The sequence below is a fragment of the Podarcis cretensis genome (assembly GCF_951804945.1).
Source record: "Podarcis cretensis genome assembly, chromosome: 5".
In the NCBI taxonomy this organism is placed as follows: Eukaryota; Metazoa; Chordata; class Lepidosauria; order Squamata; family Lacertidae; genus Podarcis; species Podarcis cretensis.
In genome coordinates, this window is record NC_137174.1 from 29754858 (window position 1) to 29779829 (window position 24972).

Sequence of the window (24972 nt, forward strand, 5' to 3'; positions counted from 1 at the left end):
GTGTGTGATGTCATTTTGAGCGTCTGCACATGCGCAAGCTTTGAAACCCGGAAGTAATGCGCTCCATTACTTCCGGGTTGCCGCGGAGCGCAACTTGAACGCGCGCATCCTGAAGCACATTCAACCCGAGGTATGACTGTAAAGGCAACACAGGAAGCTTTTTAGGTTTTGACACATCTCAAAAACTCAAGACATTGTTCACTTTAAAACATTCAAAGTGTTTTTTTACCAAGTTTGCTCTGCTACTGCAGTCTATGCTATTGCTATACTGGAGCAGTGCTTTGCAGAAGCATGAATCAGATGTGGAGAGGCTGTTGCATTAAAAGGAGATGGGTTAATAACAAGCAACGGTTAAACAAAAGTGGGGTGGGAAAGAGAATTGTTAACTAGTTCAATCAAAATGCTTAAATGGTGTGTCAGAGCCAGGACTTTTTTCTCAGTATAGATGTTCACCCTAAATCAGCTGCGGGGAACCTTTGGTAGTTCAGTAAAATCTGTGGCCTTCCAGAAGTTTGTGGACTCCCAAATACCATCAGCCGTAGCCAACAGGGCCAGTGATTAATGCAAATGTATACATAGGTCCTTATGATTAATTGACAATTATTCTAGGTATACTAGCTGCCTCAGAGTAACAGTAGTTACACACAAGATAAATAATGAACTCCGTATTCATTCCAAGGCCTGCTGAAAATTTCTCAAATATTTAATTTGTCCAAACCACAAGATTACAAACATTCGTATTTAAAGTTACAAAAATGTCATGTTAAAACTTACAAAAGCTGTACTAGTCAATAAATTCTTGGCACACATGCACCATTGATATTGAAAGCTTGTTCTGAAATAGCTAAATCTCTAGTGGCAGGAATGATAGAAATTTTGTTGAAAAAAAAGGCAAGTCTAATCTCATCTCTGTTTCTACTAGGGTGAGTTAGTCTCATAGCCTCTTTGACCCAAACATCATGACAAAAACTGAGGATGAGCAGGTTATTAAGACGTTAAAAAAACCTGTCCATTAAGATCCCAGCAAGTAGTCAGTACTTCACATCTGCCATACTAGTGCTAATTGGAATGGAAAAGTAACATGGTGGGTGCTGTGAGTTTGAAAATGGATTCTCAATGCCACTAAAATCTATGGGGTTTTTTGTGTGGAAGAAATAGTTCTAAGGTTAAAGCAAGAAAAGCCTATTTGATTATCTTAAATTTATGGTACTCAAGCACTAAAATGTGTCAGTTCGGCACTGTTAGTGTATTTTTAATTTACCATTTGGTAAATATGGACAAACACTGGAAGAAAAGGAATTTCTGTCAAATAGAACAGCTTTCTAGTATAAAAAACACAGGGCATTTCTTGCCTACCTTTTTTGTGGATGCGTTCCAGTCTTTAAATACTATCAAATAGTTTGGAAATTAATAAAACTTTGGGATTAGGCACAACATATTTCTCAGAATCCTATCAAATGGCCATAGGCTTTCATCTCTGAAACAGGTTAGCTAGAAGGCTGATGGAAAAGTTGCCCTTTTGAACTGAACATGTTAAATAGATTCCAGGCAAACAGCAGTTTGAGTAAGTGGCTAGTAATCAGAACTTTGTAGTATTGTGGTTCTTTTATTGTGCTTTCTGTACCTAATGGGAATTGAGAGTAGGTTTAGGGTCAACTCTGAGGAATACCACTAGTATAGGACTAAACAGGCTGCATAGGAATCCTGTACGTTAACAACTCTTATATGGCATACAAAAATTCAGCATACACAGTACACCTTCATGGTGAAATTGACAGCAGAAGGTACAGTTTCAGCTGCTGAATTTCCCTATATACTGCTGAAGATACAGAAGCCGTTCCAAAGAAAGAAGATGAACAAGTATTTTCCTGTCGGGATACCTCTTCCCAGGTTAAAGCAAGTAAAGGCCTCCTGATGATCTTAAATTTGTGGTACTCAAGTGCTGTAGACACAAAAATGCCCCCTTTGCAGCTCAACAAGGCTGCTTGCTGTCACTGCCACCACCATTTCCTCTTTAGGCTTCGTTTTGTACAGGGGTCTATCTTGAAGATGAAAGAAAAATCTCAAACAAAGGGTGAATTTAATGTTTTCCCTCTATTCCAGCTGTACCAGATGTACATATCAAATCAAATGGCACAAATAATCCCATCCAGGGCTTGCATTGATGTGTTTTATTACATTTAGCACACAGGTTTGCTATGCTTGTTAGTCTAACAAGTCATTTCCTGTCTCAGGGGTTAATGAGAATAGGTGGTTTGCTTGTAAACAGAATTAGTAATTCGGCATAAGTATACAATATGCCCTTCAAAGTACAAATTCTACCTTGTTGTATGAAAAGCCTCCTTTAAGTTTCTGTGTGCATGTGAACTTACTAAGTACAGTCACACATTACAGTAACATGTTCAGCTAGACTTGTTTTTAAAAGGAGTACTTAAAGCATTTTTTATTGTGTAGGTATTCTTAATTCGGCTTTAAGTTTTATACCTTTTAGAAAATCATCTAATGTGTTATCAACTGAACTTCAGCAATACAAATCTCTTAATTATCCCAATTTTTCTGTATATATCATTTCCTCACACCCCAACTTCAGGCAGTCTGGTAGAAATATATAGAGAACTCTTAACTTTGCTGATTTGTATTATTTTTCAGGCCATTTAGTTAAAAAAGATCTTATTTCTGACAGAGTAAAGAAAAAAGCAAGCATCAAGTTGGCCAGTATCCTTTAACTACTCTTCCACACAGTATTTATTTAATACATTTTATAACTGTTGTTCTACAGCATTCCATGGGGATAACTAAAGAACTTCTTTCTGAAATCCCTAACAAGTTTTATCACACCTGAACCTCAAAACAGAGGTTATGATGAAAGCACTACACACATTCCATGATCCCCTTCAGGATATTTTTTCCATTCCACACGTGGCCTGCCTTCTGCTAGTTCCTCTTCAAAAGCCCTGTGCACAATATGCAAGTCAGGTACTTAAAGACCTGCCTGACAAAGTTCTTTCAGGAAGTCCAGTGATGCAAAAAACCCTGCTTGCCTTCTCATTCTTCTAGCTAAGCTACCACATGCATATTGAAACTGCTGCACTAACAAGGCTGGAAACTTAATCTTACATCTAGGGATAATGTCCAAGAAAGCCAATTTATGTCACCAGAAATATATGAAGTAGCTGCATTTACTTATATGTAATCTTCCCAATTCTGCATTTAAGTGGCTTTTGTGGGGAGGGCCATGAAACATACAAAGCTGCCCAAGATGCTGAACCTCAACGCACAACCCTTAAAAGCCCTGTCCAGCTCCTCTGACTTCTAAGCTACAGTGTCCCCTGCCAACCTGTTCCCAAACTAAGAACCTTTTAAAAATAATCTGAAACTGCAAAACTCTGCACTTGGTCCTGGAATGGTCCATCTGCATGATAAAATGGCAAATGCTGGGAATACAAAACATTCTGCCTATATCCTTTACGATGAACAATAAAGTGTGTTGCACAAGCAGATGCATTTGTAAAATCAGGCATATCAATTGCTGCATTAGCAGAACCTCACATAATATGACATGCTGCCACTGCAGGAATATCACAATGGCACAAAGATTTAAGATTGGCTGTTTAGATTTTGACAATACAAAAGCATTGGCCAGCGCTGCAGGAGTTTATACTGTTACGTTACAGCTCTTACCACTGTAGTGAAGTAACAACATTTTAGAAATCTTCTGTAGATGACTCTTACGGCACACTGGAAGAACACCTCTGTATGAGCAGTGCATGGCAGGAATCACAAACCCTTACAGGCTTTGGCGAAGATGGCAAAGGCAGTTCGTTGTCAGAGCAGGCATTACAGAAAATTTCGCCACAGTTTCTACAGTGATGCTAAATCAAGATGGGTAGGGGTGGGGAAAAGAAACCCGAAGGAGATTTTGAAATCAACAGTTCATGAAGTAAATAGAGGGTAATCAGCTACAATTAAACATTTACATACATCTATATATTTATTTCTCCCTCTCCCCCACAGCCCCTAGAAGCTAAATTTCACATTTTATGTGAGGAGGGATCATGTCAGCCAGTGACTTGTTCATTATGAATGGAAAATAAGCAAGTTCAGTGGTTACCTGAACATTCTATTATTGGATCAGAGCTTGTGCTATTTGTTGCAATATTTGTAACAACAAAAAAGATTTAGTTTGAACCAAATGATCTGTGGGGTTAACTATGAAAATAGTAATGTTTGTTTTTTTTTAACTGATCGTGATTGATGAGGTTTAGTGCACATGCATAAATAAAAATGTGAATATTAAGTATTGGTAAATAACAGAACTTGGATACAGAACTTGTTGTTAGTGGATGAAAGCCAATGAAGCTTTTCATGCATTCTCACCTTCCTTCTGGAAAGCGAAAACTCCTTTTCACATAATTTGCAGTGTGTAGCTTCTTTGTCCTTTAGCCAGACCTGTCCCTAGTGGAGAGAAAAAATGTTCTCTGAATAGAACAGGTACCATACATACAATTTATCTAATCATAAATGACAGTTGCCATTCAGGTATACAAAAGGACAACATTCCCCAGGATAGTACAAGAGACAACTCATGTTAGTTCCAACTCCTTACCCAGCCTACCATCAAGAAATCTCTCACATCAATGCATCTGTGGCCAACGCCCTGCACATTAGAGAGGATCCTAAGGAGCACAGTAGGACACACAGTTTAAGGCACTGAGCAGGATACCACAGAACATGAAATGTAGATGCACACTGTATGGAAAGATGGGTATGGGTGGATAAGCTGTGTTTCAGGCAACTTGTCTGCCCTTGTAGATCCTGCTGTCGTGGAACCCCAAAGGACAGAGTTTGAAACCTACCACTCCTAACAGTGCAATCCTACACATGACTACTCAGAAATAAGTCCTACTATTTTCAGGTTAATGGGTACAGCATCATAGCCAAGCAGAAAATTAAGCACAAGTGATTATCAAGATCACAAACTAAGCTAGCGTTAGAACAGAATAAAACTAGAATTTGGGAGCCTCCCTACAATATTCTTGAAAGATGAGTTTGTGATTCTTCCTGTCTCTTAAAATTGAAAATCACTAAAAGTCATCTTACAGAGCACACCTTGACCATAAAAGGGGGGTGTCCCCAAGCCTGGAGATGTCAGCATAATACAGGAATTTTGTTGTAAACGGTAGGTGTAATCTATGGTGGATAAATTCTGGCAGGTGACCTCGAGGCACTGTAGCTGTTGAACCAGTGAATGATCCACCAGTAGTTCTGCTAGGACACAGGGCCTTTATCAAGAGATTGCTTCAGTCTTGATACTCTTTATTAGTAGTGGTGAAAATACTGACTGCTAGAGGCTGAAAGTGGGTCTGACTATTGGCTTGTGGCTTTCCAAAATATGTGAGAGTCTAAGGCTGTGGGTTACTGAGAAGAAAAGAGGAAGTCTGTAACTTTATAATTCTTATGGTCTCAAATTAATCCCATCTTTCAGATTCAATAGCCGATACAGATATGAGAAAATAAAGAGTGGACTCCACTTAGACCACTGGTCTTCAACTGATCAGGGTCACAGCCTGATCCAAGCTGGGTCACAACAGGCGCACTACCACCAGATTAAGAAATGGGTCCCCAAATGCATGTTTGAGTTAGAAGAGGGTCCTGGGTCTGAAAAAGTTGAAAATACCTGACTTAGACTATTAAACACTGACATGTATTTTGTTGATACATGATGTACGTGGAATGATGTAGAGTTACATTCTAATTTACTGATTAAAACCACAAAAATTTACAGCTAGGAAATGAAGCACTCCGACAGAATAGACAGGCCCAGTGAAACAATAAATACTAATGGTTAATGGTTAACATTTACACTATAATTTGAAAGGTTAACTACCCGTTAGCTTATAGATTGGAGTGAAGTATATAATACAGAATGTCTGAAATGAATAGAAGAATTAGTCTGGATGCCCCTCCCCACCTTCCAAATTACTAACCTGCAATGTTTTATTTGCTTCTTTTATATCTTCTATTTTAAGCTTTGATCTAAAGAGAAGATATGTGAATAATAGTGTGAATAATTAAATGCACCTGTTTTTCAGGGGGGATAAAGATGACTGGATTGAAGGAAGTGTGTAGAAGTCCACACTTCCGTCAAGCCAACATGTATCTGTAGACATATACTCTTTCAACACAAACACCTTGCCTTTCTCCCCAACTTCCTTCACTTCTGCCTCCATGCACCTCCCTGTAAGGAAGATGTGCTCAAGAGGATAGGAAAAACTTACAGATGGCCTTCATTTACAAGACAACTTATGTTTCATTGGTTCCCAATTTTCACACCTGGACCTCAAAAAAACATTTCTGGAATTGAAATCCATTGTTACTAGAAATGTAAGTCATGTTCATTTCACATACCCCTATCCAGACACAGGACTCATGTGGGATCTATACCCGTGCTGGGTAATGAAAGACACAATCCCATATAAGCCCTGCATCTGTTTATGATTTGTAGATGAGAAAGAGAGGATACTTCCAATGAGAAGCAGAGCCTTTACAGCAATTGGCTTTGGTTTTATCTCCCTGAAAGAGTCTAGAGCTGCTGTTCTTCAGTGGCTTTTCCGAGATGCAAAGAAATCCTCTCTGTAAGAAACCTTGGCACTTACTTGCTAATGAAGGTCAAAGCCTTTGCTGGATGGTAAGAACTTCTGTTAACTGGCAAGAAAGGTTTTGTTTGGTGGCTTAGCCATTGGTAAAGTCGTAATCTGGCAGCAATGTGAAACAAAGGCTTGTTTACAAAACACTGATGAAACAGAATATCCTTACAAGTGGAGAAAACCTACACTGGGATTGAGCAACTTGTGATCCTCCAGATGTTTTTGGACTTCCAACTCCCATCACGCCCCAGCCAATATGGCCAATGGTCAGGAATGGTGGAAGTTGTGGTACATCTGGAGGGCCACAGGTTTCCCAACCCTGACTTGCTCCAGCACTAATCTATATGAAAAGCCCAGGAAGTACATCAGCCAAATGGTTATACAGTGGTACCTTGTTTTGAGTCTGGGTTCCGTTCTGGAGCCCCAGATGCTCAACGAAAGGGACACTCAACAATGCACTACTCTGTGCATGTGTGCGGAGCGGTTTGTGTTTCTGCGCATGCGGCAAACCCAGAAGTAACCCGTTCCGGTACTTTCGGGTTTGCCGTGGACATTCGCCAAAATGGAAAGTCGACAGGGTGGACGTTTGGGGAGGTATTACTGTATTTGTTAGGCAGGATAGCTCAGTTGGTTAGAGCATGGTGCTGATAATGCCAAGGTTGCATTGCAGGGGGTTGGACTTGATGATCCTCAGGGTCCCCTTCCAATTCTGCAATTCTAAGTGTTAGCCTTCTCTTCTCAGGCAACTGACCAAGGCAAAGGAGCCACTGGATTCTGCTAGCTGAGACTTCAAATGCTTTGTAGGGTTGAAGCTGCTACAAGACTTAAAGTACTTAAATAATTTTAAAGCCTTAAGTAGCTGGGCTGGAGGAAGTTTAAGGTGAAACATATGCACAAGAACCAGTCTTTGTTTTCATCAGTTGTGTGGAAGAAAAGAAAAAGACAAATTACTCGCTAAGTTTGCCAGCCAGTTCTTGGAGAGCTTCTTCTTGATCATGGCATAGATTTTTCAACTGCTTGTTCTTTTCTTGTAATTTTAGGAACTCCTGAAAGACAAAGAAAACATTAACACTGTCAATAGCTTCTCAGAAGAGTTGTAAAACATTTCTATTTGGGTTGGCTTTAAAAACGGGAATTAATTACATCAGGGATGGGCAACCTGTGGCATTTTAGTTGTTGTTGGGCTCCCAGCTCCTATCAGCTCCAACCACCATAGCCAAAAGACAGGGATTACAGTTATTTTATTTTAAGGGTGCTGACATACAGTTAAGGAAGCTGAGCTAGATAGGAATCATGCTCCCATTGTCATACACGCTTGTCCAAGATTAGGGGGGAACGGTCCTGTCAGTTTGTAGCAGAAACAGGCTGAATACACTGTGCTGATTGCTGGTGTTTGTAACATTACAAACTCACTCATCCTACTGCTGGAGCAGTGTTGCAACACTTTTTAAACTTGGTTTTATGTAGTGGTAGGAATGCAAAAACGAATGTTTAAATTAAAAGGCTTTCATGCTATGCTTGATGAGGGAGTAGGGAAGCGGCAAGAGAGTTGTCCTGAAGACTGGGAGGAGCAGGGAAGAAAACAGACACTTGGAATCGGCATTTGATTTGTTGATAGGTACATTTGTTGAAAGCATTTGCGAAGGCAGGGGAAGTTAGGCTCGCTCTGTGTGAGAAAAGTACCATGGTGAATCCTGTTTAAAAGTACATCTGTATATACCAAGTGTTCTAATGGGTATGTCTAGCAAATGGCTTTAACGAATTTTGGTTTCCCCATTCTTGGGATGCAATAAGATTTGAATTCAACGAAATACATTTCATATGCAAGTCTCAATTGATAACAATTTTAAAACCTCTTTAGTCCACTGTATATCACAGTGGCTTTGGATATAGCAATAGCTGAGCAAACAGGAAGTATAATTTACACTTCCTGTTCACCATGCTTCCTTGTAATCTGAGTGTATGGGATGGCTTATTTATCTCCTGTAATGATAATGATCTCTTAAGACCAACCAACAGTACTTCTACCTCGGAAGAAAGAACCTCCAGATCTCTGAGCACTTGCATACAGCTTCATGGGATAACAATGAAAGTACAGCTTACATAATCAGTAAAATTTTATGAAATTCTGCTGCAGAATTTACTTTTTTAAGAGTAATGATTTGTTGGGTCTCTGTCTTCAAGGAAGATGATGTTTCTTTTTCCCTTTTAAGGTCTTCTTCCATAGTTTGTCGCCATTCTCTTTCTATTTTCAAATCTGTTTCCAGCTGGCCACTAGAAATACAGAATATAAAAAAGTACTTCAAACAATTATACGTTTTAATTGACCTACTGCAATTGTACAACTATGAAATAATTAGTACAATGTATATAATTCAACACTGTAAACATTTTACACGTCTTAATTATAATAAAGATTTACTTATTTCCTTTTAAAATGTTTTATATTATTCTGTGTAGAAGACTTCTGCAAAAATAAGTGATAGGAAAAATTAAGCAAATTAACTATTATTTGACAAGAAGGTTATGAAGAAGGCAATCTTAAAATCTGATTCAAACTTCACCAAGATTCTTCGATCCCTCCCAATCTCCCTTTGAAACCAGGTTAAAAGCATTTAACAGAATTTAACAGAATGCTTTCAGAATAAGGATAAGATGGTTCTGTTGTTCTTTATGATCTAGGTTATCTATCTACTATCTGACTGGTGTTGTTTTAAGGTGGTGGTATATTTTATTATACAGCAAGCAGCTTTGGGTAAAAACAGCAGGATATACATTTTAAAAATAAAATAAATACATAAATCCAGCTCAAATTACCTTAAACGGGTACTGTGATGGGAGAGCTGCATCTAGCCCTCGAGGAGTGCACACGGTTGCTCAAGGGTCAAACTAGATAATATGTGAAATGTGTAACTGCACTTCATGCATTGTCGTTGTTTTTAATAGCCATGATAAGCCCAATCCAGGTCAGGACTACTGTGTTGCTATTGTATTACAGATATGTAAAGTGCAATTGCCTATGTCATGTACTGAACAGTTTGGCCCTAACAATGCCCAATTGTTAGGCAAGTTAGCAGATGAGCACTGCTCCCCAAATGAGAGAACACTCAGTCCTGGATGAGGCCCGGACACTCCCTCACCTTCTAGAACTTTTTATTTCTGGTTTGGAGCAAGCTATGTGAACAAAACGATGTTTTCAATAGCAGAAAAATATTAATAGGACAGCCCTTGTGAGTATGCATATCAGGGCAACATTTCCCCAAAGTTAAACTAGTTCCCTGAGCTCAAAGCAGCAAGATATTAAAAGCAAACCCAAAACGGTGTTCTCCTGTGCCGTATGGCAAACTTAGGGGAATTTCAAAAGGAGACTGCAATGGGGAAACAGTTTCAGCTGTTCAAATAAAGTCCACTTGGCTTGATCAAACACCTTGCATGAGCCTAAACAGGTATTTGAATCCCAGCACAGAAGTTTTGCATTCTATGAAACTACTAGATCAGGCAGATGAATTTACGATCAGCTTACTTAGTCTGTTCTTCCAACATGCACCATGTAGCTATTCTGTGGTGACACATGCAGCTCTAAAACTTATGATCTGTAATTCATCTGGATTTAGCTTTTCACTTTAATGACATTCAAAAGGGGAGGGGACACACATTTTAGAATATATGCTATCTTCTCCCCCACAAATACTTTACTTACACTTGCTTTTCCTTTTGAGTAATATCTTTCTGCAGACTTTCAGATTTACTCATATAGTCTTGCTTAAATTTCTTGTCTTCACTCTCTGCCTCCATTTGAGCCTTCTCTGCTTGTTGTAATCTGGTGTAATTCAAATCAACTTTGGGTAAAACTGAAGCTAGAATTTGGGTGTAAAGGGTGAAGAAGACAAATAAAAGAAAAAAAATGGGGAAATAGAAACATTTCTAAATGAAAACAAAGCTTGGGGTAAACTCACAAACTCAAATGAGAGACCCAGACAATGCCAAGAAATCCAAATTCTTTTTCTCACTACAACAATATTAAAAAATCCATACATTTATCCAATTTTTTTATTTAGTATTCATGATTAACAGATGCCATCAATGCAGAGCCATACAGATTTTTTTATTCATACATACAGAGCTGTGACTGTGCCTTTGTGTGTTTTTGCATAAATTCTTTAAAAAAAATATTAAAAAATCCCAAACCCTGTAAACTAACTGTTCCTTAACTACACAAATCTATCAACACTACAAAATGGGAAAACCAGTGCACTAAATGGTCTGATATAATTCAGAACACAAGAGTATTGTAATCAAGGTGGCCCAAGCAGTGCCATGTTAAATCAACACAACACACACCAAATAATGTAACTGTGTGTCTACTATGGTGTGCATGGTGTAAATGAGAGCATGTAAATAATCTAAGTACTTGCTCCCAATACGGCAGGTTTTGGGGTGGTGTCTGGATTGGTGATGAGTGTAATGTAATTTGTTTCTTGAGCTCCCACACCTGTTAAGGTGTGCTTTTGTTCATTTCCACAGAAGAGGATGCTAGATCAGAAAGGCCAAATGTGGCTATAATTCACCAAGTACTATTTGTTGTGCACTCTCCATTTATTACAGTAGAGTTTGTGCAAATCTAAGTATACTATGGTAAGATATTCAAAATGGACAAAATATCAGGCCTTAAAAAAATAGTTCTGTGTAACTCAAAAGATTGTCACCTTATTTTGCTAGTATCTGAACCATTCTGCATCTAATCTTCAAACTTCACCAAACATAGAATAAAAAGCATGCTAGCTGAAATTAGATTTCTATTTAACATTTCAAAAGTTGTAGCATTGCAATTTCTTTTTTTTAAAAAAGTTAATTCCAATTGGCAACTAACAAAATACATTGGTGAGTTCAGTGTCAGAGATCTATGTTAAAATACTGACCAATTTGAATGCCAAAATTATTTTGCTACATTTAGAGCCTGATCCATAACCTATTTAAGCCAAAATACATGGGCAAATAGGCTTAAAAGCAAGGTTAAAAAAAATCCTACAAATTTTACTCCATTAAACTATTTCAAGACACATGGAGGATCTTTCAAAATGATATATCTTTAACAAGCTTGTACTGATGCTGCCCTTCATTGCTGGCACATTTCACTAAGGACATTGCAATAGTCCTGGTTTGCGTTAACAATTCTTTGTCACTTCAGATGTGCAATGGATAAAAAATTAAAGACAAATAAAGGTAACAAAACATTCAGAAACACAGAAGTTGGGATAAAGGAGAAAAGAAAAAGAAAAAGAGGAAGAAGGATGTCAATAAAAGAATATTCATGGCACTAACGTTTTAATACATAATTATGTTTTGTTTGTTTGTTAAGTAGACTGAAAAGAAAAACAATGGCAAGACATGTCAACAGCCACATGATGAGGCTATGAATGTTAACAACATCTGAGATTCAACATTGCTCAAGCAGGTGCCTGTTTGTGCAGCGGGCAGCTTCTTCCTGTCCTGCCCCCTGCAGTCCTCCATGTGGCCCAAAAATATACTCTGGAGGATCACACAAAGCAGATCTGGGGTGGGAAAGGGGGAGCTGGAGGGGGGAGAAAAGTAACTGGAAGTCCCATTGTACAAGCAGTGGATGTCACCCATTAAAAAAAATAATTAAGAGAAGTAAAGCATGTAAACATACTTCTGTATTCATAATAAATGACATACATGTTACATGTCATTTTTTTAGTATACATATATGTATAGCCTCAGAGTTACTTTAGAAGCATCCATTGTCTCATGCACCATCTACAAGACTTTTTACTTCTTTTTTATTTAAAAAAATGACAATATCACAAACTGCTTTTGAAACTCTCTTTTTGTTTCAAAAGGTGATTTTTCCTGAGCTGGGGAAGGAGAAGATGCTGCTGAAGACATACAATACTTCCCCCGCCCCCACAAAAAATTCCCATCTATTGAGGACATGGAGGTAGTTTCAGGATTCTCTGGGACTCGACCCTACACACTTACACTCAGAATGGAAGAATGTTTTCAATTTAAATGGGAGAGTATTTCCAAATGATTTTTCTCCAACTGAATATATGGGCCCACAAATAATTCTAAGAGTCTGCACACATCAAGTGCCTAACTAGATGAGACAAAAGAATATCTGAACCGAAATCCTGTTTTGTTTTATGTGTGTGGTTTTAAAGCAACCATGGAGGTGAAATGGCTGTGGCACTGGAGGAAGCAAATTATTCCACTACATGATTTGTCCAACCGAAATCCCCTCAAGTATATTTTTCTTGCTACCCGCTGCCTTGCAGGACATCTTTAGGAGAGGAAATTGCTAAGGAGTAAATCCTACACAAATTTGGAGTAGTCCCTAAGACAGTGGGATGGAGCCTTGCATGCCTCCTTCCGGCAATTCCTGTAGCATATCTGGTGCCAAACGTATTGCTCTGCTGTCCTTTGGGCCACATTAGCGAGGCTGTCTGGCCATCCCAGGACCTCCATACACACTGCCCAGGCTTGCATCCCACAAAAGTCACTTTGGTGCTGCAAGAACGCAGCAAGAACATGGGAGGCAGCAGTTACAAGTTACTGGTCTCTGCAGTCACAGCAGGCACTGTGATTCTCCAGCAGTTTGACTTCACCCCTGGAGGTGCACTCTATTGTCTCATGAGACAGACGGATGCCAACATATTTTTATTGGGGTGCAAAAACTTTTGAGAAGGTTAGATCAAGAAAACAGTGTGAAGGAAAGCCTTTTTTAAGATCTTCAAGGGCACAGCACCAAACACATTATCAGCAGCACTACAGTGCTCAAATTGCAGGGAGTCAGAGGGGGCTTGCCCTTTTCCTTGCCTTTTTGTGATGGTTTCCATACTACTGTTTTTGGAAGGCTGCAGACAGCACCATTTTGCAAATCTGGAGTGAGGACATGGGATGGGGTTTGTGAATTGGCTTGGGGTCCCCTCTGCCTTTCTTATCCCTAAGCTGAGCATGGTCCCTAAAGCTACTTTTAAAAGACAATTCAATCACAGATCTCCTATTGTCTCAACTAGTTTAACATTTAGCTTCAAATGTATGAGTAAGAAATCAGAAAAGTTACTTTCGTCAACTGGGACTTTGCTGGATAGATATAATATGCAAAGTGGGGGTGGAAATTCTGAAACAGCTAGCAAGGAGTCAAATAGGATATCTCAGGCACAAAAAATAAGGGAATTGAAATATGCATTCAAAGCACCTAAAAACAGCATAAAAAAACACATTTTGATCCTTCAAAACAAAGTCATATCTCAGTGCCTACTATATGAGAATGTGGCAACTGAAGCAGAAGAAATGAGTCTGAGGGGGAGTGGAGAAGCAGAATAAAAGAAGATGCTGTACCTTTGCTCCAACTGCTTCATAGTTGCTGTAATCTGATTGGTTTTATCTTCAAGTCTGCCAATGATTTCGTTCTTTTCTTTCAGTGCATCATCTGAAACCTATAAGAGTGATTATTATATTGCAACACTATATAACTTAAGTATTAACAAGTGAGCAATAATAAAATCTACAGTCTGGATGTGTAGGTTTTTTTTCTTCCTTTCCTCTCCATTAGAAATTGCTCCCTCTTGCCCAGCCTTGGACAGTAAACTCTCTAAAGTAACCCTCACCACACTGCTAGTGCTGTATTGATGTGCAGCAGCAGTAGTAGGAACTTACTTTCAGGTAAGCAGCCCAATCTTCAGGAGGAGGAAATTGACAAAAGGTTTATCTTTCTAAATTCCCCTTTTTCTTATACCCCACAAGGGCTACTAAAAGTGGAACTTTAAAAGCAATTTGGTGGTGGGTGGCTGGTGGCTAAAACCACTATTGCCTTCCTTTCTAGTTTATGAGGTAGAAACAATCAGAGAGGATGGAAGTCTTTCCCCTCAGTAAGGTTATTAAGTTGGCTCTGTCTCCTGGTCTGAAGCAAATGAGGATGACATGCAACAGTGTATGAGTGGGTTGCCACCGACACAATGGGATTGCTCCTTCCTCCCCATTGCAACCTCTGTTGCAATCCCAAACCTCAGGAGCAGTTTGTGGGATCATGCAAGGGACAGGAGAGTACATTATGTTATATGAGTGAGAGTCTGCAGTTGCTGGCAGGCTGAAAACAGAGGATATCAGCCAAAGCCTCCTCATCCTGATGGTCACCTTGCTCCTATGCTGAGAAAGCAGCTGTAAGAATAACTGTCATCCATTGATATTCAAAGCTAGTTCTCAAAAGGAGAGGTGGGCCTCCCTAGAGGGGGAAAGAGTATTGCTTAAAAATTGTATTTCGTTTAGCTTCCAGTTGCAAACAGTAAAATGTTCTTACTTGTAGCTTTTTGTACATTTCTACATTTATTCCTTTGACTTCCTCCAACTGTTGCCGCAGGCTTATAAGAGTGTCTTGTTTTTCATGTATATCCTTCTCCAACAACTTCATTGCAAGTTCTATCTCATGCTTCATACCAACTTGAACCATCAGCTCATTCTCTATATCCTACAAAATACAAAGAAGTGCACAGATATCAAATGCATTAAGGTAGGAAAATATGGTGATAGAAGACAAGACAGCTTACATGCCTCTGGATATACAAGTTCCCACTGCTTCCATAGCATATCTGATATACACTCACTTGTCTCAGCTGTGATTCTTCTCGAAGCTGCCTATGTGCTTCATTGTACATGTCATCCAGGCTTTGTCTGGAATGCTTGTATGTCTGAAGTTCTGCTTCAGCATCCACTTTGTTCACCTACAAGTAAGGAATTCATGCTTAGATCACTTTCCCCCAGAGCATATCTTCATGCGGGGGAAACAGACAAGGGTATTGTAGAATGACACTCTCTGACTCAGTAAAACACAGTAAGCTGTACATGTCCCATCTCATGTTGACAGAATCAGTGCTCCCTGAAATGCCACATATTACATGGAGCCAAACCCAAATTTTACAAGCTTGTGCTTCACTGGCAGCTGCAGTCAATTTTGGCTCTCTAAAGATGAAGAGTATGTCTATATGACACACAAGCTTCTGAACATCTGTTAATCTCATTCTCCTTTTTACATTTTGAGGTACACACTTAAAAATAAAACGTAGCCACACACCTAAAAACAGCAATGTGTTAGCCCTCATTGAGATATTTTGCAGCATTTTTTTCCTAAATATGTTTGTATTTCTGTAAGCCTTGGAGTTCCCTCAAGCCTACTGATACCTCCCCTCTTGTGTGGTGGTATTGCTGTTTCAACTATATAAGCAAAGGAACTCACAGTTGGAACACCAGTAACTGAAGGAACAAATAGGATCTGAAACAAAATATCAGAGTGGAATGTTCCTGTTCAGGTTTCCAACCACTCCATTCTATCTCCTCCCACTTTTCTATTTCGCCCTGAAAGTCAACATTCTGTACTCACTAAGCATGCTCAGTTCTTATTGGAGTCCACCCCCCACCCCAACTTAAGGTTCCTCCCTCCAAAGCTTTTTCAAATCATTGGTTTCCCCTTAGCCTAGTGAGGCCATTTTGGCCACATAAGGACAGGCACTCAGACGATGAGTTTGTTATTTGTACAGTGGTGCCCCGCAAGACAAATGCCTCGCAAGACGAAAAACCCGCTAGACGAAAGGGTTTTCCGTTTTTCGAGGCGCTTTGCAAGACGAATTTCCCTATGGGCTTGCTTCGCAAGACGAAAACGTCTTGCAAGTCTTGCGAGTTTTTTCCCTTTTTTCCCCTTTTTCTAAGCCGCTAAGCCGCTAATAGCCGCTTAGCTGCTAATAGCGCTAATCCGCTAAGCCGCTAATAGGGATGCTTCGCAACACGAAAAAACCGCTAGACAAAGAGACTCGCGGAACGGATTATTTTCGTCTTGCGAGGCACCACTGTATTTATGATAGGGTCCTCTAGTATGTCAAATAGCCCAAGATAGTGCAACATGCCAGAATTTACTGCTGATTCTGCAATGGCTGTGTTGCTACCTACTCTTTGATGGGACACTTACCTATCATATTTTACTTGAGCCAGTTTAGAGAGAGCACATGCACACAAAAAAGCAAAGGCAACCTCTTTACTAATATTGCTTTGTACCGCATATTATATTTCCTTTGTAAATAGAACTCTCATACCTCTAGATGATGCTGTGTTTTCATTAAGATGAGTGTATTTTCACTTCTCAAGTGATGATTTTCTTCTTGAAGTTTAATTATATTATTTTTGGCTATTGCTAACTAAGAAAGAAGTGGAACAAAAAAAGCAAAAAGATTCAGGTGAACAATAATAGGAAAACAAAAATATTTTAACACACACAGGCAGAACAGAAAGATAGTACTGGTCATATGCATTGCTAAAAGTCCATACCTCTTCAATTAGTTTAGTGTTTGACTTCTCTAGCGAATCAACGCGTGTATGGAGACTGCTGACTGTGCTACTGAAAATAGTAAAGAGAACCTCATTCAAAATTACACATCAAATCCTACAAGTACAAATAGTACTATGCAATTTACTTAACATTCTAGTGCCTATTTGGGTGTCCACTGATCAATGGAGTTGGAAAACACATCTTCCACCATACATCTTTCAAGAAGATAAATGCACTAGCTTTATTTTATTGCCATCATCATATTTGTGTTCCTTGAAATGACATTTGCTATCATTCTAAATGTCCATTATGTAACTGCTAACTTTGATTCTTTCTATCATCTCTCATGAGCCAGGAAATTTATATTTTTTGCTGCTGTTCTTTAAAGAACTCCTCAGCACCACCTCATCTCAGTGGCTCTAGCAGCCTTTTCTTATAACTTAATAACAAGCCCATGCCACTCTAAGAACAAATAATTAAGGTCTTAAGAGTAAAATTCTGCCCACATGTTAACATTGCTCTTTTGCACCGCAGTCATAATTTTAGTTACTCATAATTAAATCCCATGGAGTTCAATGGGACAAGGGCAGTGCTATATGCTATAATTTTTGCAGAAAACATTAGTGTTATACTGGTGATTTCAAGCCAAAGACAAAAAGTATGAATGGAAAATATGCATGAACATACAACTTTACACATCCATGTACACATACATTAAAGAGAAACGTACACAGGTGTTTGAAAAAGTATGCTTGCATATAGTTTGCCTTTGCATGTTACATCCTTCCTGTGCAAAATACCAGTTTAACACAAATGATTCCCACAATAGTTGGAAATTACAGCAATATCCTTACTCCCAAGAAAATATGTTTAGGACTGCAATCTTAGTCCCCTTCATAAAGAACAGCAAGACTGAAAGTATCAAATTTCAGGATTTGTACCAAGCTAATTTGAATAATAAACTCCTCTTACTTTGCCCACATTTAAAATAATAGCCTATTTAACAGACAAAACACTTGAAACATTAGTCTTCCAACAGCTTCATTCACTCTAGACTCCCTTTCAGTAGCTATATGATGCAACCATTAAACTAAGCCAAATGCAACTAAAAGGATTTCAGTGCCATCTACTGTACCAGAAAAGGCATGTTTTTATCGGAATTACTTTTTAAAAAGATGATGCCTCTATATGGATTCAACAGATGCTTCTGTAAATACTTACTTCAGCTGCCTGTTTAGTTCTTCAACATAATTCTTTTGATCCAATATAGCAGCAATATGGTCATTTCTAAAGAGTGAAAACATATTTAATTAGACATTTATCTGACACCATATATGCAGGGGTGGAGGAAGGGGGGTGCAGTGGGGGGTGGAGCACCCCGGGTGTCACCACTGAGGGGGGTGTCAAAATGCAGGGCGGCACTCACCGCATTGCCTGCAGCACTCCCGAGCCACGCGTCTCTCCTGGGAGTGACGCAGTGGCTTGGGCACCCGAAGGCTCCGCGTTGCCCCAAATGGTCTGCCCACTATCTCCCCCTCAGCTGTAGGGCGGCTGAGTAGGAGGAGGCATCAACAATACAGAACAACAAACCCCCCGTGTTGCAAACTTACACAACAAACAATACAAGCAACACGCAGGCCAGTATACTAGATAAGAACTGTAATTCTTATTACATAATATACATGATTTAGTAACAAAAACAAAATGTGTGCACTTGTAAATTCTCTAATATATTTGAAATCAATTGAACACATGTCTGTCAATCTTTGAAAGTCCATAGAGGTATAATAAGTCTATGGTTGAAACAAATAATAATAATAATAATAATAATAATAATAATTTATTATTTATACCCCGCCCATCTGGCTGGGCCTCCCCAGCCACTCTGGGCGGCTTCCATAGAAAGCAAAAATACAATAAAATATCACACGTTAAAAACTTCCCTGAACAGGGCTGCCTTAAGATGTCTTCTGAATGTCAGGTAGTTGTTAATCGCTTTGACATCTGCTGGAAGGGCGTTCCACAGGGCGGGCGCCACTACCGAGAAGGCCCTCTGCCTGGTTCCCTGTAGCTTTACTTCTCGCAGTGAGGGAACCGCCAGAAGGCCCTCGGCGCTAGACCTCAGCGTCCGGGCAGAATGATGGGGGTGGAGACGCTCCTTCAGGTATACTGGACCGAGGCCGTTTAGGGCTTTAAAGGTCAGCACCAACACTTTGAATTGTGCTCGGAAACGTAATAGATACTATCCTGTGGGCTAAGCGGTAAAACTTTTTAGGTGAAATTCCAAATGAAAAATTGGGGCCACACTATAGGTGCACTCCTGATTCCTCTTTCTAGCCACTGCTTGAATTTGGCGCTTTTTCCTGTCGCTCTGCACAGCTGCAGAAAAAGGCACCACACTAAAGCTAGAGAAGAATCCAGAGTGCGTCCTTGATGTCATATGACATCCTTACGCACCTGTCAACATGGGCTGTGGAGGGTGGACCAGTTCTTCATCTATCCCCTTGGCCAGATCCACTTTCCTATCTCTGACAGGAGGAGAAAGGCAAAACAAATAAGGAAAGAAAAGGGGACTCAGAAGAGCAGGGACCTGACTTAAAATGTCTGAAGCAGGAATTATCACCATTGTCAATCTGCATTCAGTTTGCAGAGGTTCCAGTAAAAGAGGATCAGATGTTCATATATTTGTCCTCTCATTGATCCTAGCAAAACAAAGCAAGTTGATCCACCCTGATCCTTTTACCTCACACTTCTGCTTCCTGCCCTTAGGGAGCCTGGCAGAAAAACACAAAACCCTTTTCAAAGCATTTAATGTACTTGTTTATTAGAAATGTTAAAACATACCTTTCTTTGCTTTCAATATCATCTTCATTCTTTAAATACATAGAGAAATCAATCACACCAACCTAAGAAGAAATAGATTTATTCACATTTTGTATTTTATTTTTATTTTTAAAAAGGAAAACCGGGTTTGGTCTTTACTTCACTGATGTTACTGGAAATGTGCAATGAAACCTTATACATACTGTAGGAGAGCATGAGCACAACAGGCCTTACATCACTGGTAATGACAAGCTTTCATTCAAAGCTGTATGATCTATGCTTCAGTCCCCCATCCCCCCGTTTCAACAACCCTTTTAGGGTAAAGATTACTAACCCAGATGCATTTCCTCTTTCAAGCAGTCACATATTTATACTTCTGCAGTAATACAGTTTGAAGGCTTTAGGCAGAACTATTTCCAATCTTTGGAGACTTTCTGGATAATCAGGCAAAAAGGAAAACAAGCAGCTAGGTTGCACTTTTATGGTTTTTGTAACCAAGCCAAAAGCTTTCTAATAAAGGAACCGATTCATGTAAACTCCATCACTATTCCTCTGCAGAAGAAACAATTCATTAATCAGGCCTCTAATTGCGTTTCAAAGGAAATAAGTGTGTTTTGTTTAGGGAATAGCCAACTGCGTTTCCATTTAACTCATCAAGCTAAATAAGAAACTTTTTTTTTCTTTCAAGAAAGCACATTACAACTTTTAATACTCTGCATTCAGATCTATCAGTTTGATATTTTCCCCATCATTTCATAAAAAAACACCTTTAAGGCAAAAGTATGAGGCCATAGCTTTATATCTACTTACTTGTGAATCCAAGTCTTCTCCTTTTACACAAAGATTTGCATCAATTACATTTAACCCAACGAGCAAGCCAACGATAACTGCTCCTTCTTCTTCCATCATCAGTGCATGATATTCATAAAATTCGCTGGAAAATGCATTTTTTAAAAAACTCCGTAACTTATTTTAACATACTTTGAATCAATTTTTAACTGCTGGTCAATCAGTAATTTATTTTATTTTCAAATCTTTTAAAGATTGACTTCACCGATACTCCAAGGTGGTTAAAAGTTTGGAGCAACATACTGAATATACCAACTAAAGTGGCAACTTATACAGAATCTAAGTTTTCTCAACAAAATAAAATGAAATGGGAAAGGTCCACCATAGTATGAAATGGCATCTGGTCTGCAACAGGGCTTTTCCTTCTTCTCCAATCCCCAATCCGCCCCCACCCACCCCGCTCTGGAGAGTTCAGGGACCCTCTGGAACAAATTTTGGGGGTGCACAAGGGGTGGAGAGGAAATGAGAAGAGAAACTGGAAGTCAACTTCAGTTACGAAAGAAAATTAGGTGCTCAGATAAGAAACGCAAATGCAAACCAAGTCAAGAACAAAGTTTTAACTTTTCTGACATATTACTTAGCAATAGCTATAGTAAAATGTAACATAATTGTACAAATCTGGTAGCAATTACAGCACTGACCTTAATTTATCCTATAAAAATCTGAATGGACACTCACCCAAGCAATTCCTTCTGAAAGATGAGACATCGTAGATAATCAGCCATCTTTTTTTGCATAAGTGCCAATCGTAACCAAGCTCGGGCACGTCCTAGTGGAGTCCTAGTTTTTAAAAAAGGAATAGCTCAGAAAACAAATATCTGTTGGCCAGGATTATTGTCCAAAATGGAAAAGATCTTTATTGGCAACACAACTTACTTGAGACCAGGCAAATCTCTAACACTAGCAGCGATTTCCTCAGCTTCTGGGTACAACTTCTCCACAAGCTCCAGAGGACCCCATATTGTTTTATTGTAACTGAGAAAAGACTTTTTTACTAGAAGGAAAATATAATATTTTTACATTTTAAACTTGGCTTTATACTTTAATAGAGCTGTTATCTAGATGGCACTATAAAAGTTATTTCTAGGTAAGCCATATCAGAGTGCAAGGAACATTTGTAAGCATGGTTAATATTCAACACTTATACAGTATCAGCATATTTAATCTGCTGCACCTAAGATTCTCTAAAACCATTGCAGCCAACTGTGAAATGAATGTTATAAGAACACCAAGGACAAAATAAGGCAAAACAAAGAAGAATCTGCAAGTTGAAGTTACATATCCCAGGAAGCCAACAAAGAAGAGAAACAGCAGGGGCTTGCAGGACTCCAAAGAAGTAAAAAAATTCTGTAAAATAAATTAGAGGGTTTCTTCAGTTGCCCACATCAGTATTAATGAATCCAAGTGGGGAAGCACATAGATTCCCCCTTGGATTGACTGAGGTGAGGGAGGTCTACAGTGTGCATCCTGGACCCATGAACATGAACATAGGCCGGCTAATACAGTGGTACCTCAGTTTAAGAACAGTCCTGTTTACGAACGATTCAGTTTATGAACTCTGCAAAACTGCAAGTAGCGTCCCGGTTTGCGAACTTGACGTCGGTCTAAGAATGGAATCTGAACGGTGGAAGGGAACCAGCGGCAGGAGCCCTCATTAGGGAAAGCACACCTCGGTTTACGGATTAAGTTCGTAAACCGAGGTACCACTGTATAGGGAATTCTATATGCCTAAACTTGCCTTAATCTAGAATGAGCAATCTAGTATTATACTCTTTTGTTATATAACAAAATAAAATGTCAATATGCTTTGGTAAAAACAAACAATCATCCTTTTTAAAACATGCATTTGGTACCTTTAAGGCCATGTTTCAGGCAGTGCTCCATAACAACGAAGAACTGTTGCAGAGGTGGATAGTCAGAATCAAGGGTTCGGCCAAAGCTCAGGGCAGATTCAATGAGTCCCTTGATACTCAGTTTGGCCATATTCAATAAATTTGTTCGCTCAACAGCTGTGGGGTCTTTCACAGCTTAAAAAGGGAAAAAATGAAACTTATTCAATGAGAACAGAATAGTTTGATACTGCTTTACTGATAAAAACACAACAATCTTATCCAAAACTAAACATAAAAAATGAAAGGGGGGAAGAGAATAGGATAAAAAGCATGTTATGAAACATAGGGTGTGTCTGTATAGTGCTTTTCCTCTGAAGGAACAGAATATTTCCGTAGACCTGCAGCACTGGCAAGTGTCCTGTTCTAAATCAGGGCAGAGAGCACTTTAGCCTGGAAAATGTAGCACTGCTTGCCATTTCCCCAGGTACATCAAGTTCTTAATATGAAAATCCATAAAAGATATGTGAAATAATAGCACTGCAACATTTTCAAATCATTTAAGATGGCCTAATATTTTGCTTCTGTTACTGCAATGTACTGATGTTTCCAGTGAACTAACCACAATGACTCTGCAAGCCAACATATGCTGACGGAAAGCTTATTTTTGCCAAATGTGTTTGCAAGCCCCACTGGGTCTAGCAGGATCAGGCCCAGTTCAAAAAGCAAGGGCGACACTAGGCTTTATTTCATCCGGGTCAAAGACCCAGTTTGGTGCACACACCCCACACACAGGTTGGGACTTGGAAGCCTCAATGGTGCCCCTCTGGAGGTTTCACCCAGGGCAAAAAACCAGGGTAGCCACCTCCCCCTCCCCCCAGCTACAGCACTGCAAAAAGCATGACCCTAGCAGGAAAAAAACCCTTGGTCCTCACTGCTTTTTAAAGTAATTTCTCCTCCCTTCCCTTATAGGATGGCATCATAACGGTTGCAATATTGTGCACTGTTAGCTGGAAGTAAGCCCCTCTGAAAACTGGAACTTACTTCTGAGTAGGATCGGGCTGCATCTATCAGACCCCAGAGCAGCTGCTACCGGGCCACAATATACCTACACCAAGCATCACAATCCAAGGGTGGGGTTAAAAGGACGCCTGAGAACGAGCAAGAGAGATTTGCCCACTCTTTCGCTCCCTGCCAATCGCGATTCTGAGACAGGGTCCCACGCAAGAACCGATGCACGTGCAGAGTTCCTCCACACGAGAGGGGGTGGGCATCCTGATTGGTCCAGGATACCCCTCCCCGGGACCTCCACGCGCCTAGCGAGGTTTGCGGGGAAGGGCGGTTCTGACGCTCAGCGGGTGCGTGACGCAGCAGGCGGGGCCGTGCGGGCGGGCCTCTCCTTCCCCAAGCTCAACACGCGACGGCCGTTCGTCTGCACAGGATTCCCCTCGTGATGTTGCCGATAGTAAACCACTCTTACCCGCAAGAAGCTATAATGGAGCAGCCCTACCTTCTTCCCCACCACGCGCCGCTAGCAGTCCGCGCCCTCCCTACAGGCTCGCAGAAACTCAAAGGAGAGATAATGACGCTGACACGAAGCCTCCTCCCGGCAGGGCTGCTTCATTCAAAGCAGGCGCTGCTAGTTACTTAAGAGGCTACCGAAACTGCGCAAGCGAATAATGGGGAGCTACTCACAAGAGCTCGTCAACTGGAGCATCAACATCGTTGTGCAAAGCGAAGCCATTTCACGGCCTGCCCGATTTTCAGAGATCTATCGATCTATTAACTCCTATGCAACCAATAGCCAGGGGTGGGCTTCGTTCCTAAGGGAACCTAGAGAGGGGCTCCCACCCCACGAAGGCCTGGAGGCGGAATGAAATTGGGGGGTGGGCAGACGACCGCGAGAGACTTTCTCGCGGCGGCCTTAAAGACCAATGGACTTTTCAGCATCCTTTTTTTCCGCCCGGAGACGTGTGCAAGGGAAACACTTGAGTGTCAGACCTGTTGTTCGCCTGACGCGGCTCGAGGGGCGGCTTCAGCCCCTCGCGGATACCCGCCCCACAGCGGGGACAAGCGAAGGCAGCGCCTCCCCCATAACAGACGGCGGCCGAGCCCATCCAGCCTCCCTCCCCAGAGGGAGAAGAAACGCTCCGTCAGCGCTTTCCCGCCGCCGCCGCCGCCGCCCGCCCAAGCTCCTCCGGCTCCCCTCACGCCCAGCCGCCGCCGCCGCCGCCGCCGCCGCTTCTCCCCTCCTCCTTACCCATCGCCAGCGAGGAGCAGCAGCTGCCCGAGCAGCTCAGCGAGGTGGACCCAGCCTTTGCTCCTTTCACGGCCTTTCTCCAGCCCTCCTCCGCCTCCTCCATCTCCGCCCTCCGCCGCCGGAACCGCGCCCGCTGCGCCCCTGGCGGCGGGAGGACCCGGACGGAGGCGCGTCGCTGCGAGGGGCCGGAGCCAGATGTCGTGACAGGGCGAATTCTCCGAATTTGCT

General features: G+C 40.7%; 1 protein-coding gene across 4 annotated transcripts; it reads right to left on the reverse strand.

The window, feature by feature from the left end:
- Positions 1-682: 682 nt before the first annotated feature.
- RUFY2 (RUN and FYVE domain containing 2) lies at positions 683-24903 on the reverse strand. Of its 4 annotated transcripts, none has more exons than XM_079977347.1 (18): positions 24745-24903; positions 22509-22682; positions 21532-21649; positions 21334-21435; positions 20617-20740; positions 19828-19889; positions 18205-18270; positions 16983-17052; positions 16751-16852; positions 15272-15388; positions 14968-15135; positions 14010-14107; positions 10348-10467; positions 8792-8921; positions 7599-7693; positions 5988-6036; positions 4378-4455; positions 683-3872 (listed from the first exon to the last, which is right to left on the reverse strand). In XM_079977347.1, the coding sequence occupies exons 1-18, from the start codon at positions 24845-24847 to the stop codon at positions 3729-3731; spliced, it is 1920 nt and encodes a 639-aa protein (XP_079833473.1). In that variant the 5' UTR covers positions 24848-24903; the 3' UTR covers positions 683-3728. The 4 variants fall into 4 exon arrangements, 2 of the variants coding, with proteins under 2 accessions (XP_079833473.1, XP_079833474.1); XR_013839320.1 differs by having other exon boundaries at positions 3801-3872; positions 4378-4676; XR_013839321.1 differs by lacking the exon at positions 683-3872 and adding an exon at positions 4607-4676 and having other exon boundaries at positions 4379-4455.
- Positions 24904-24972: the final 69 nt, after the last annotated feature.

Bases quoted from the DNA above. Each gene is read 5' to 3' on its own strand.
- RUFY2 (XM_079977347.1), bottom strand. From the start codon at position 24,847: ATGGAGGAGGCGGAGGAGGGCTGGAGAAAGGCCGTGAAAGGAGCAAAG. The intron at 17,053-18,204 runs GTAAGTATTTAC...TACTATTTTCAG, and splicing joins GAACTAAACAGGCAGCTGAA to TAGCACAGTCAGCAGTCTCC. The intron at 4,456-5,987 runs GTTAGTAATTTG...TCTCTCCACTAG, and splicing joins AAGCAAATAAAACATTGCAG to GGACAGGTCTGGCTAAAGGA.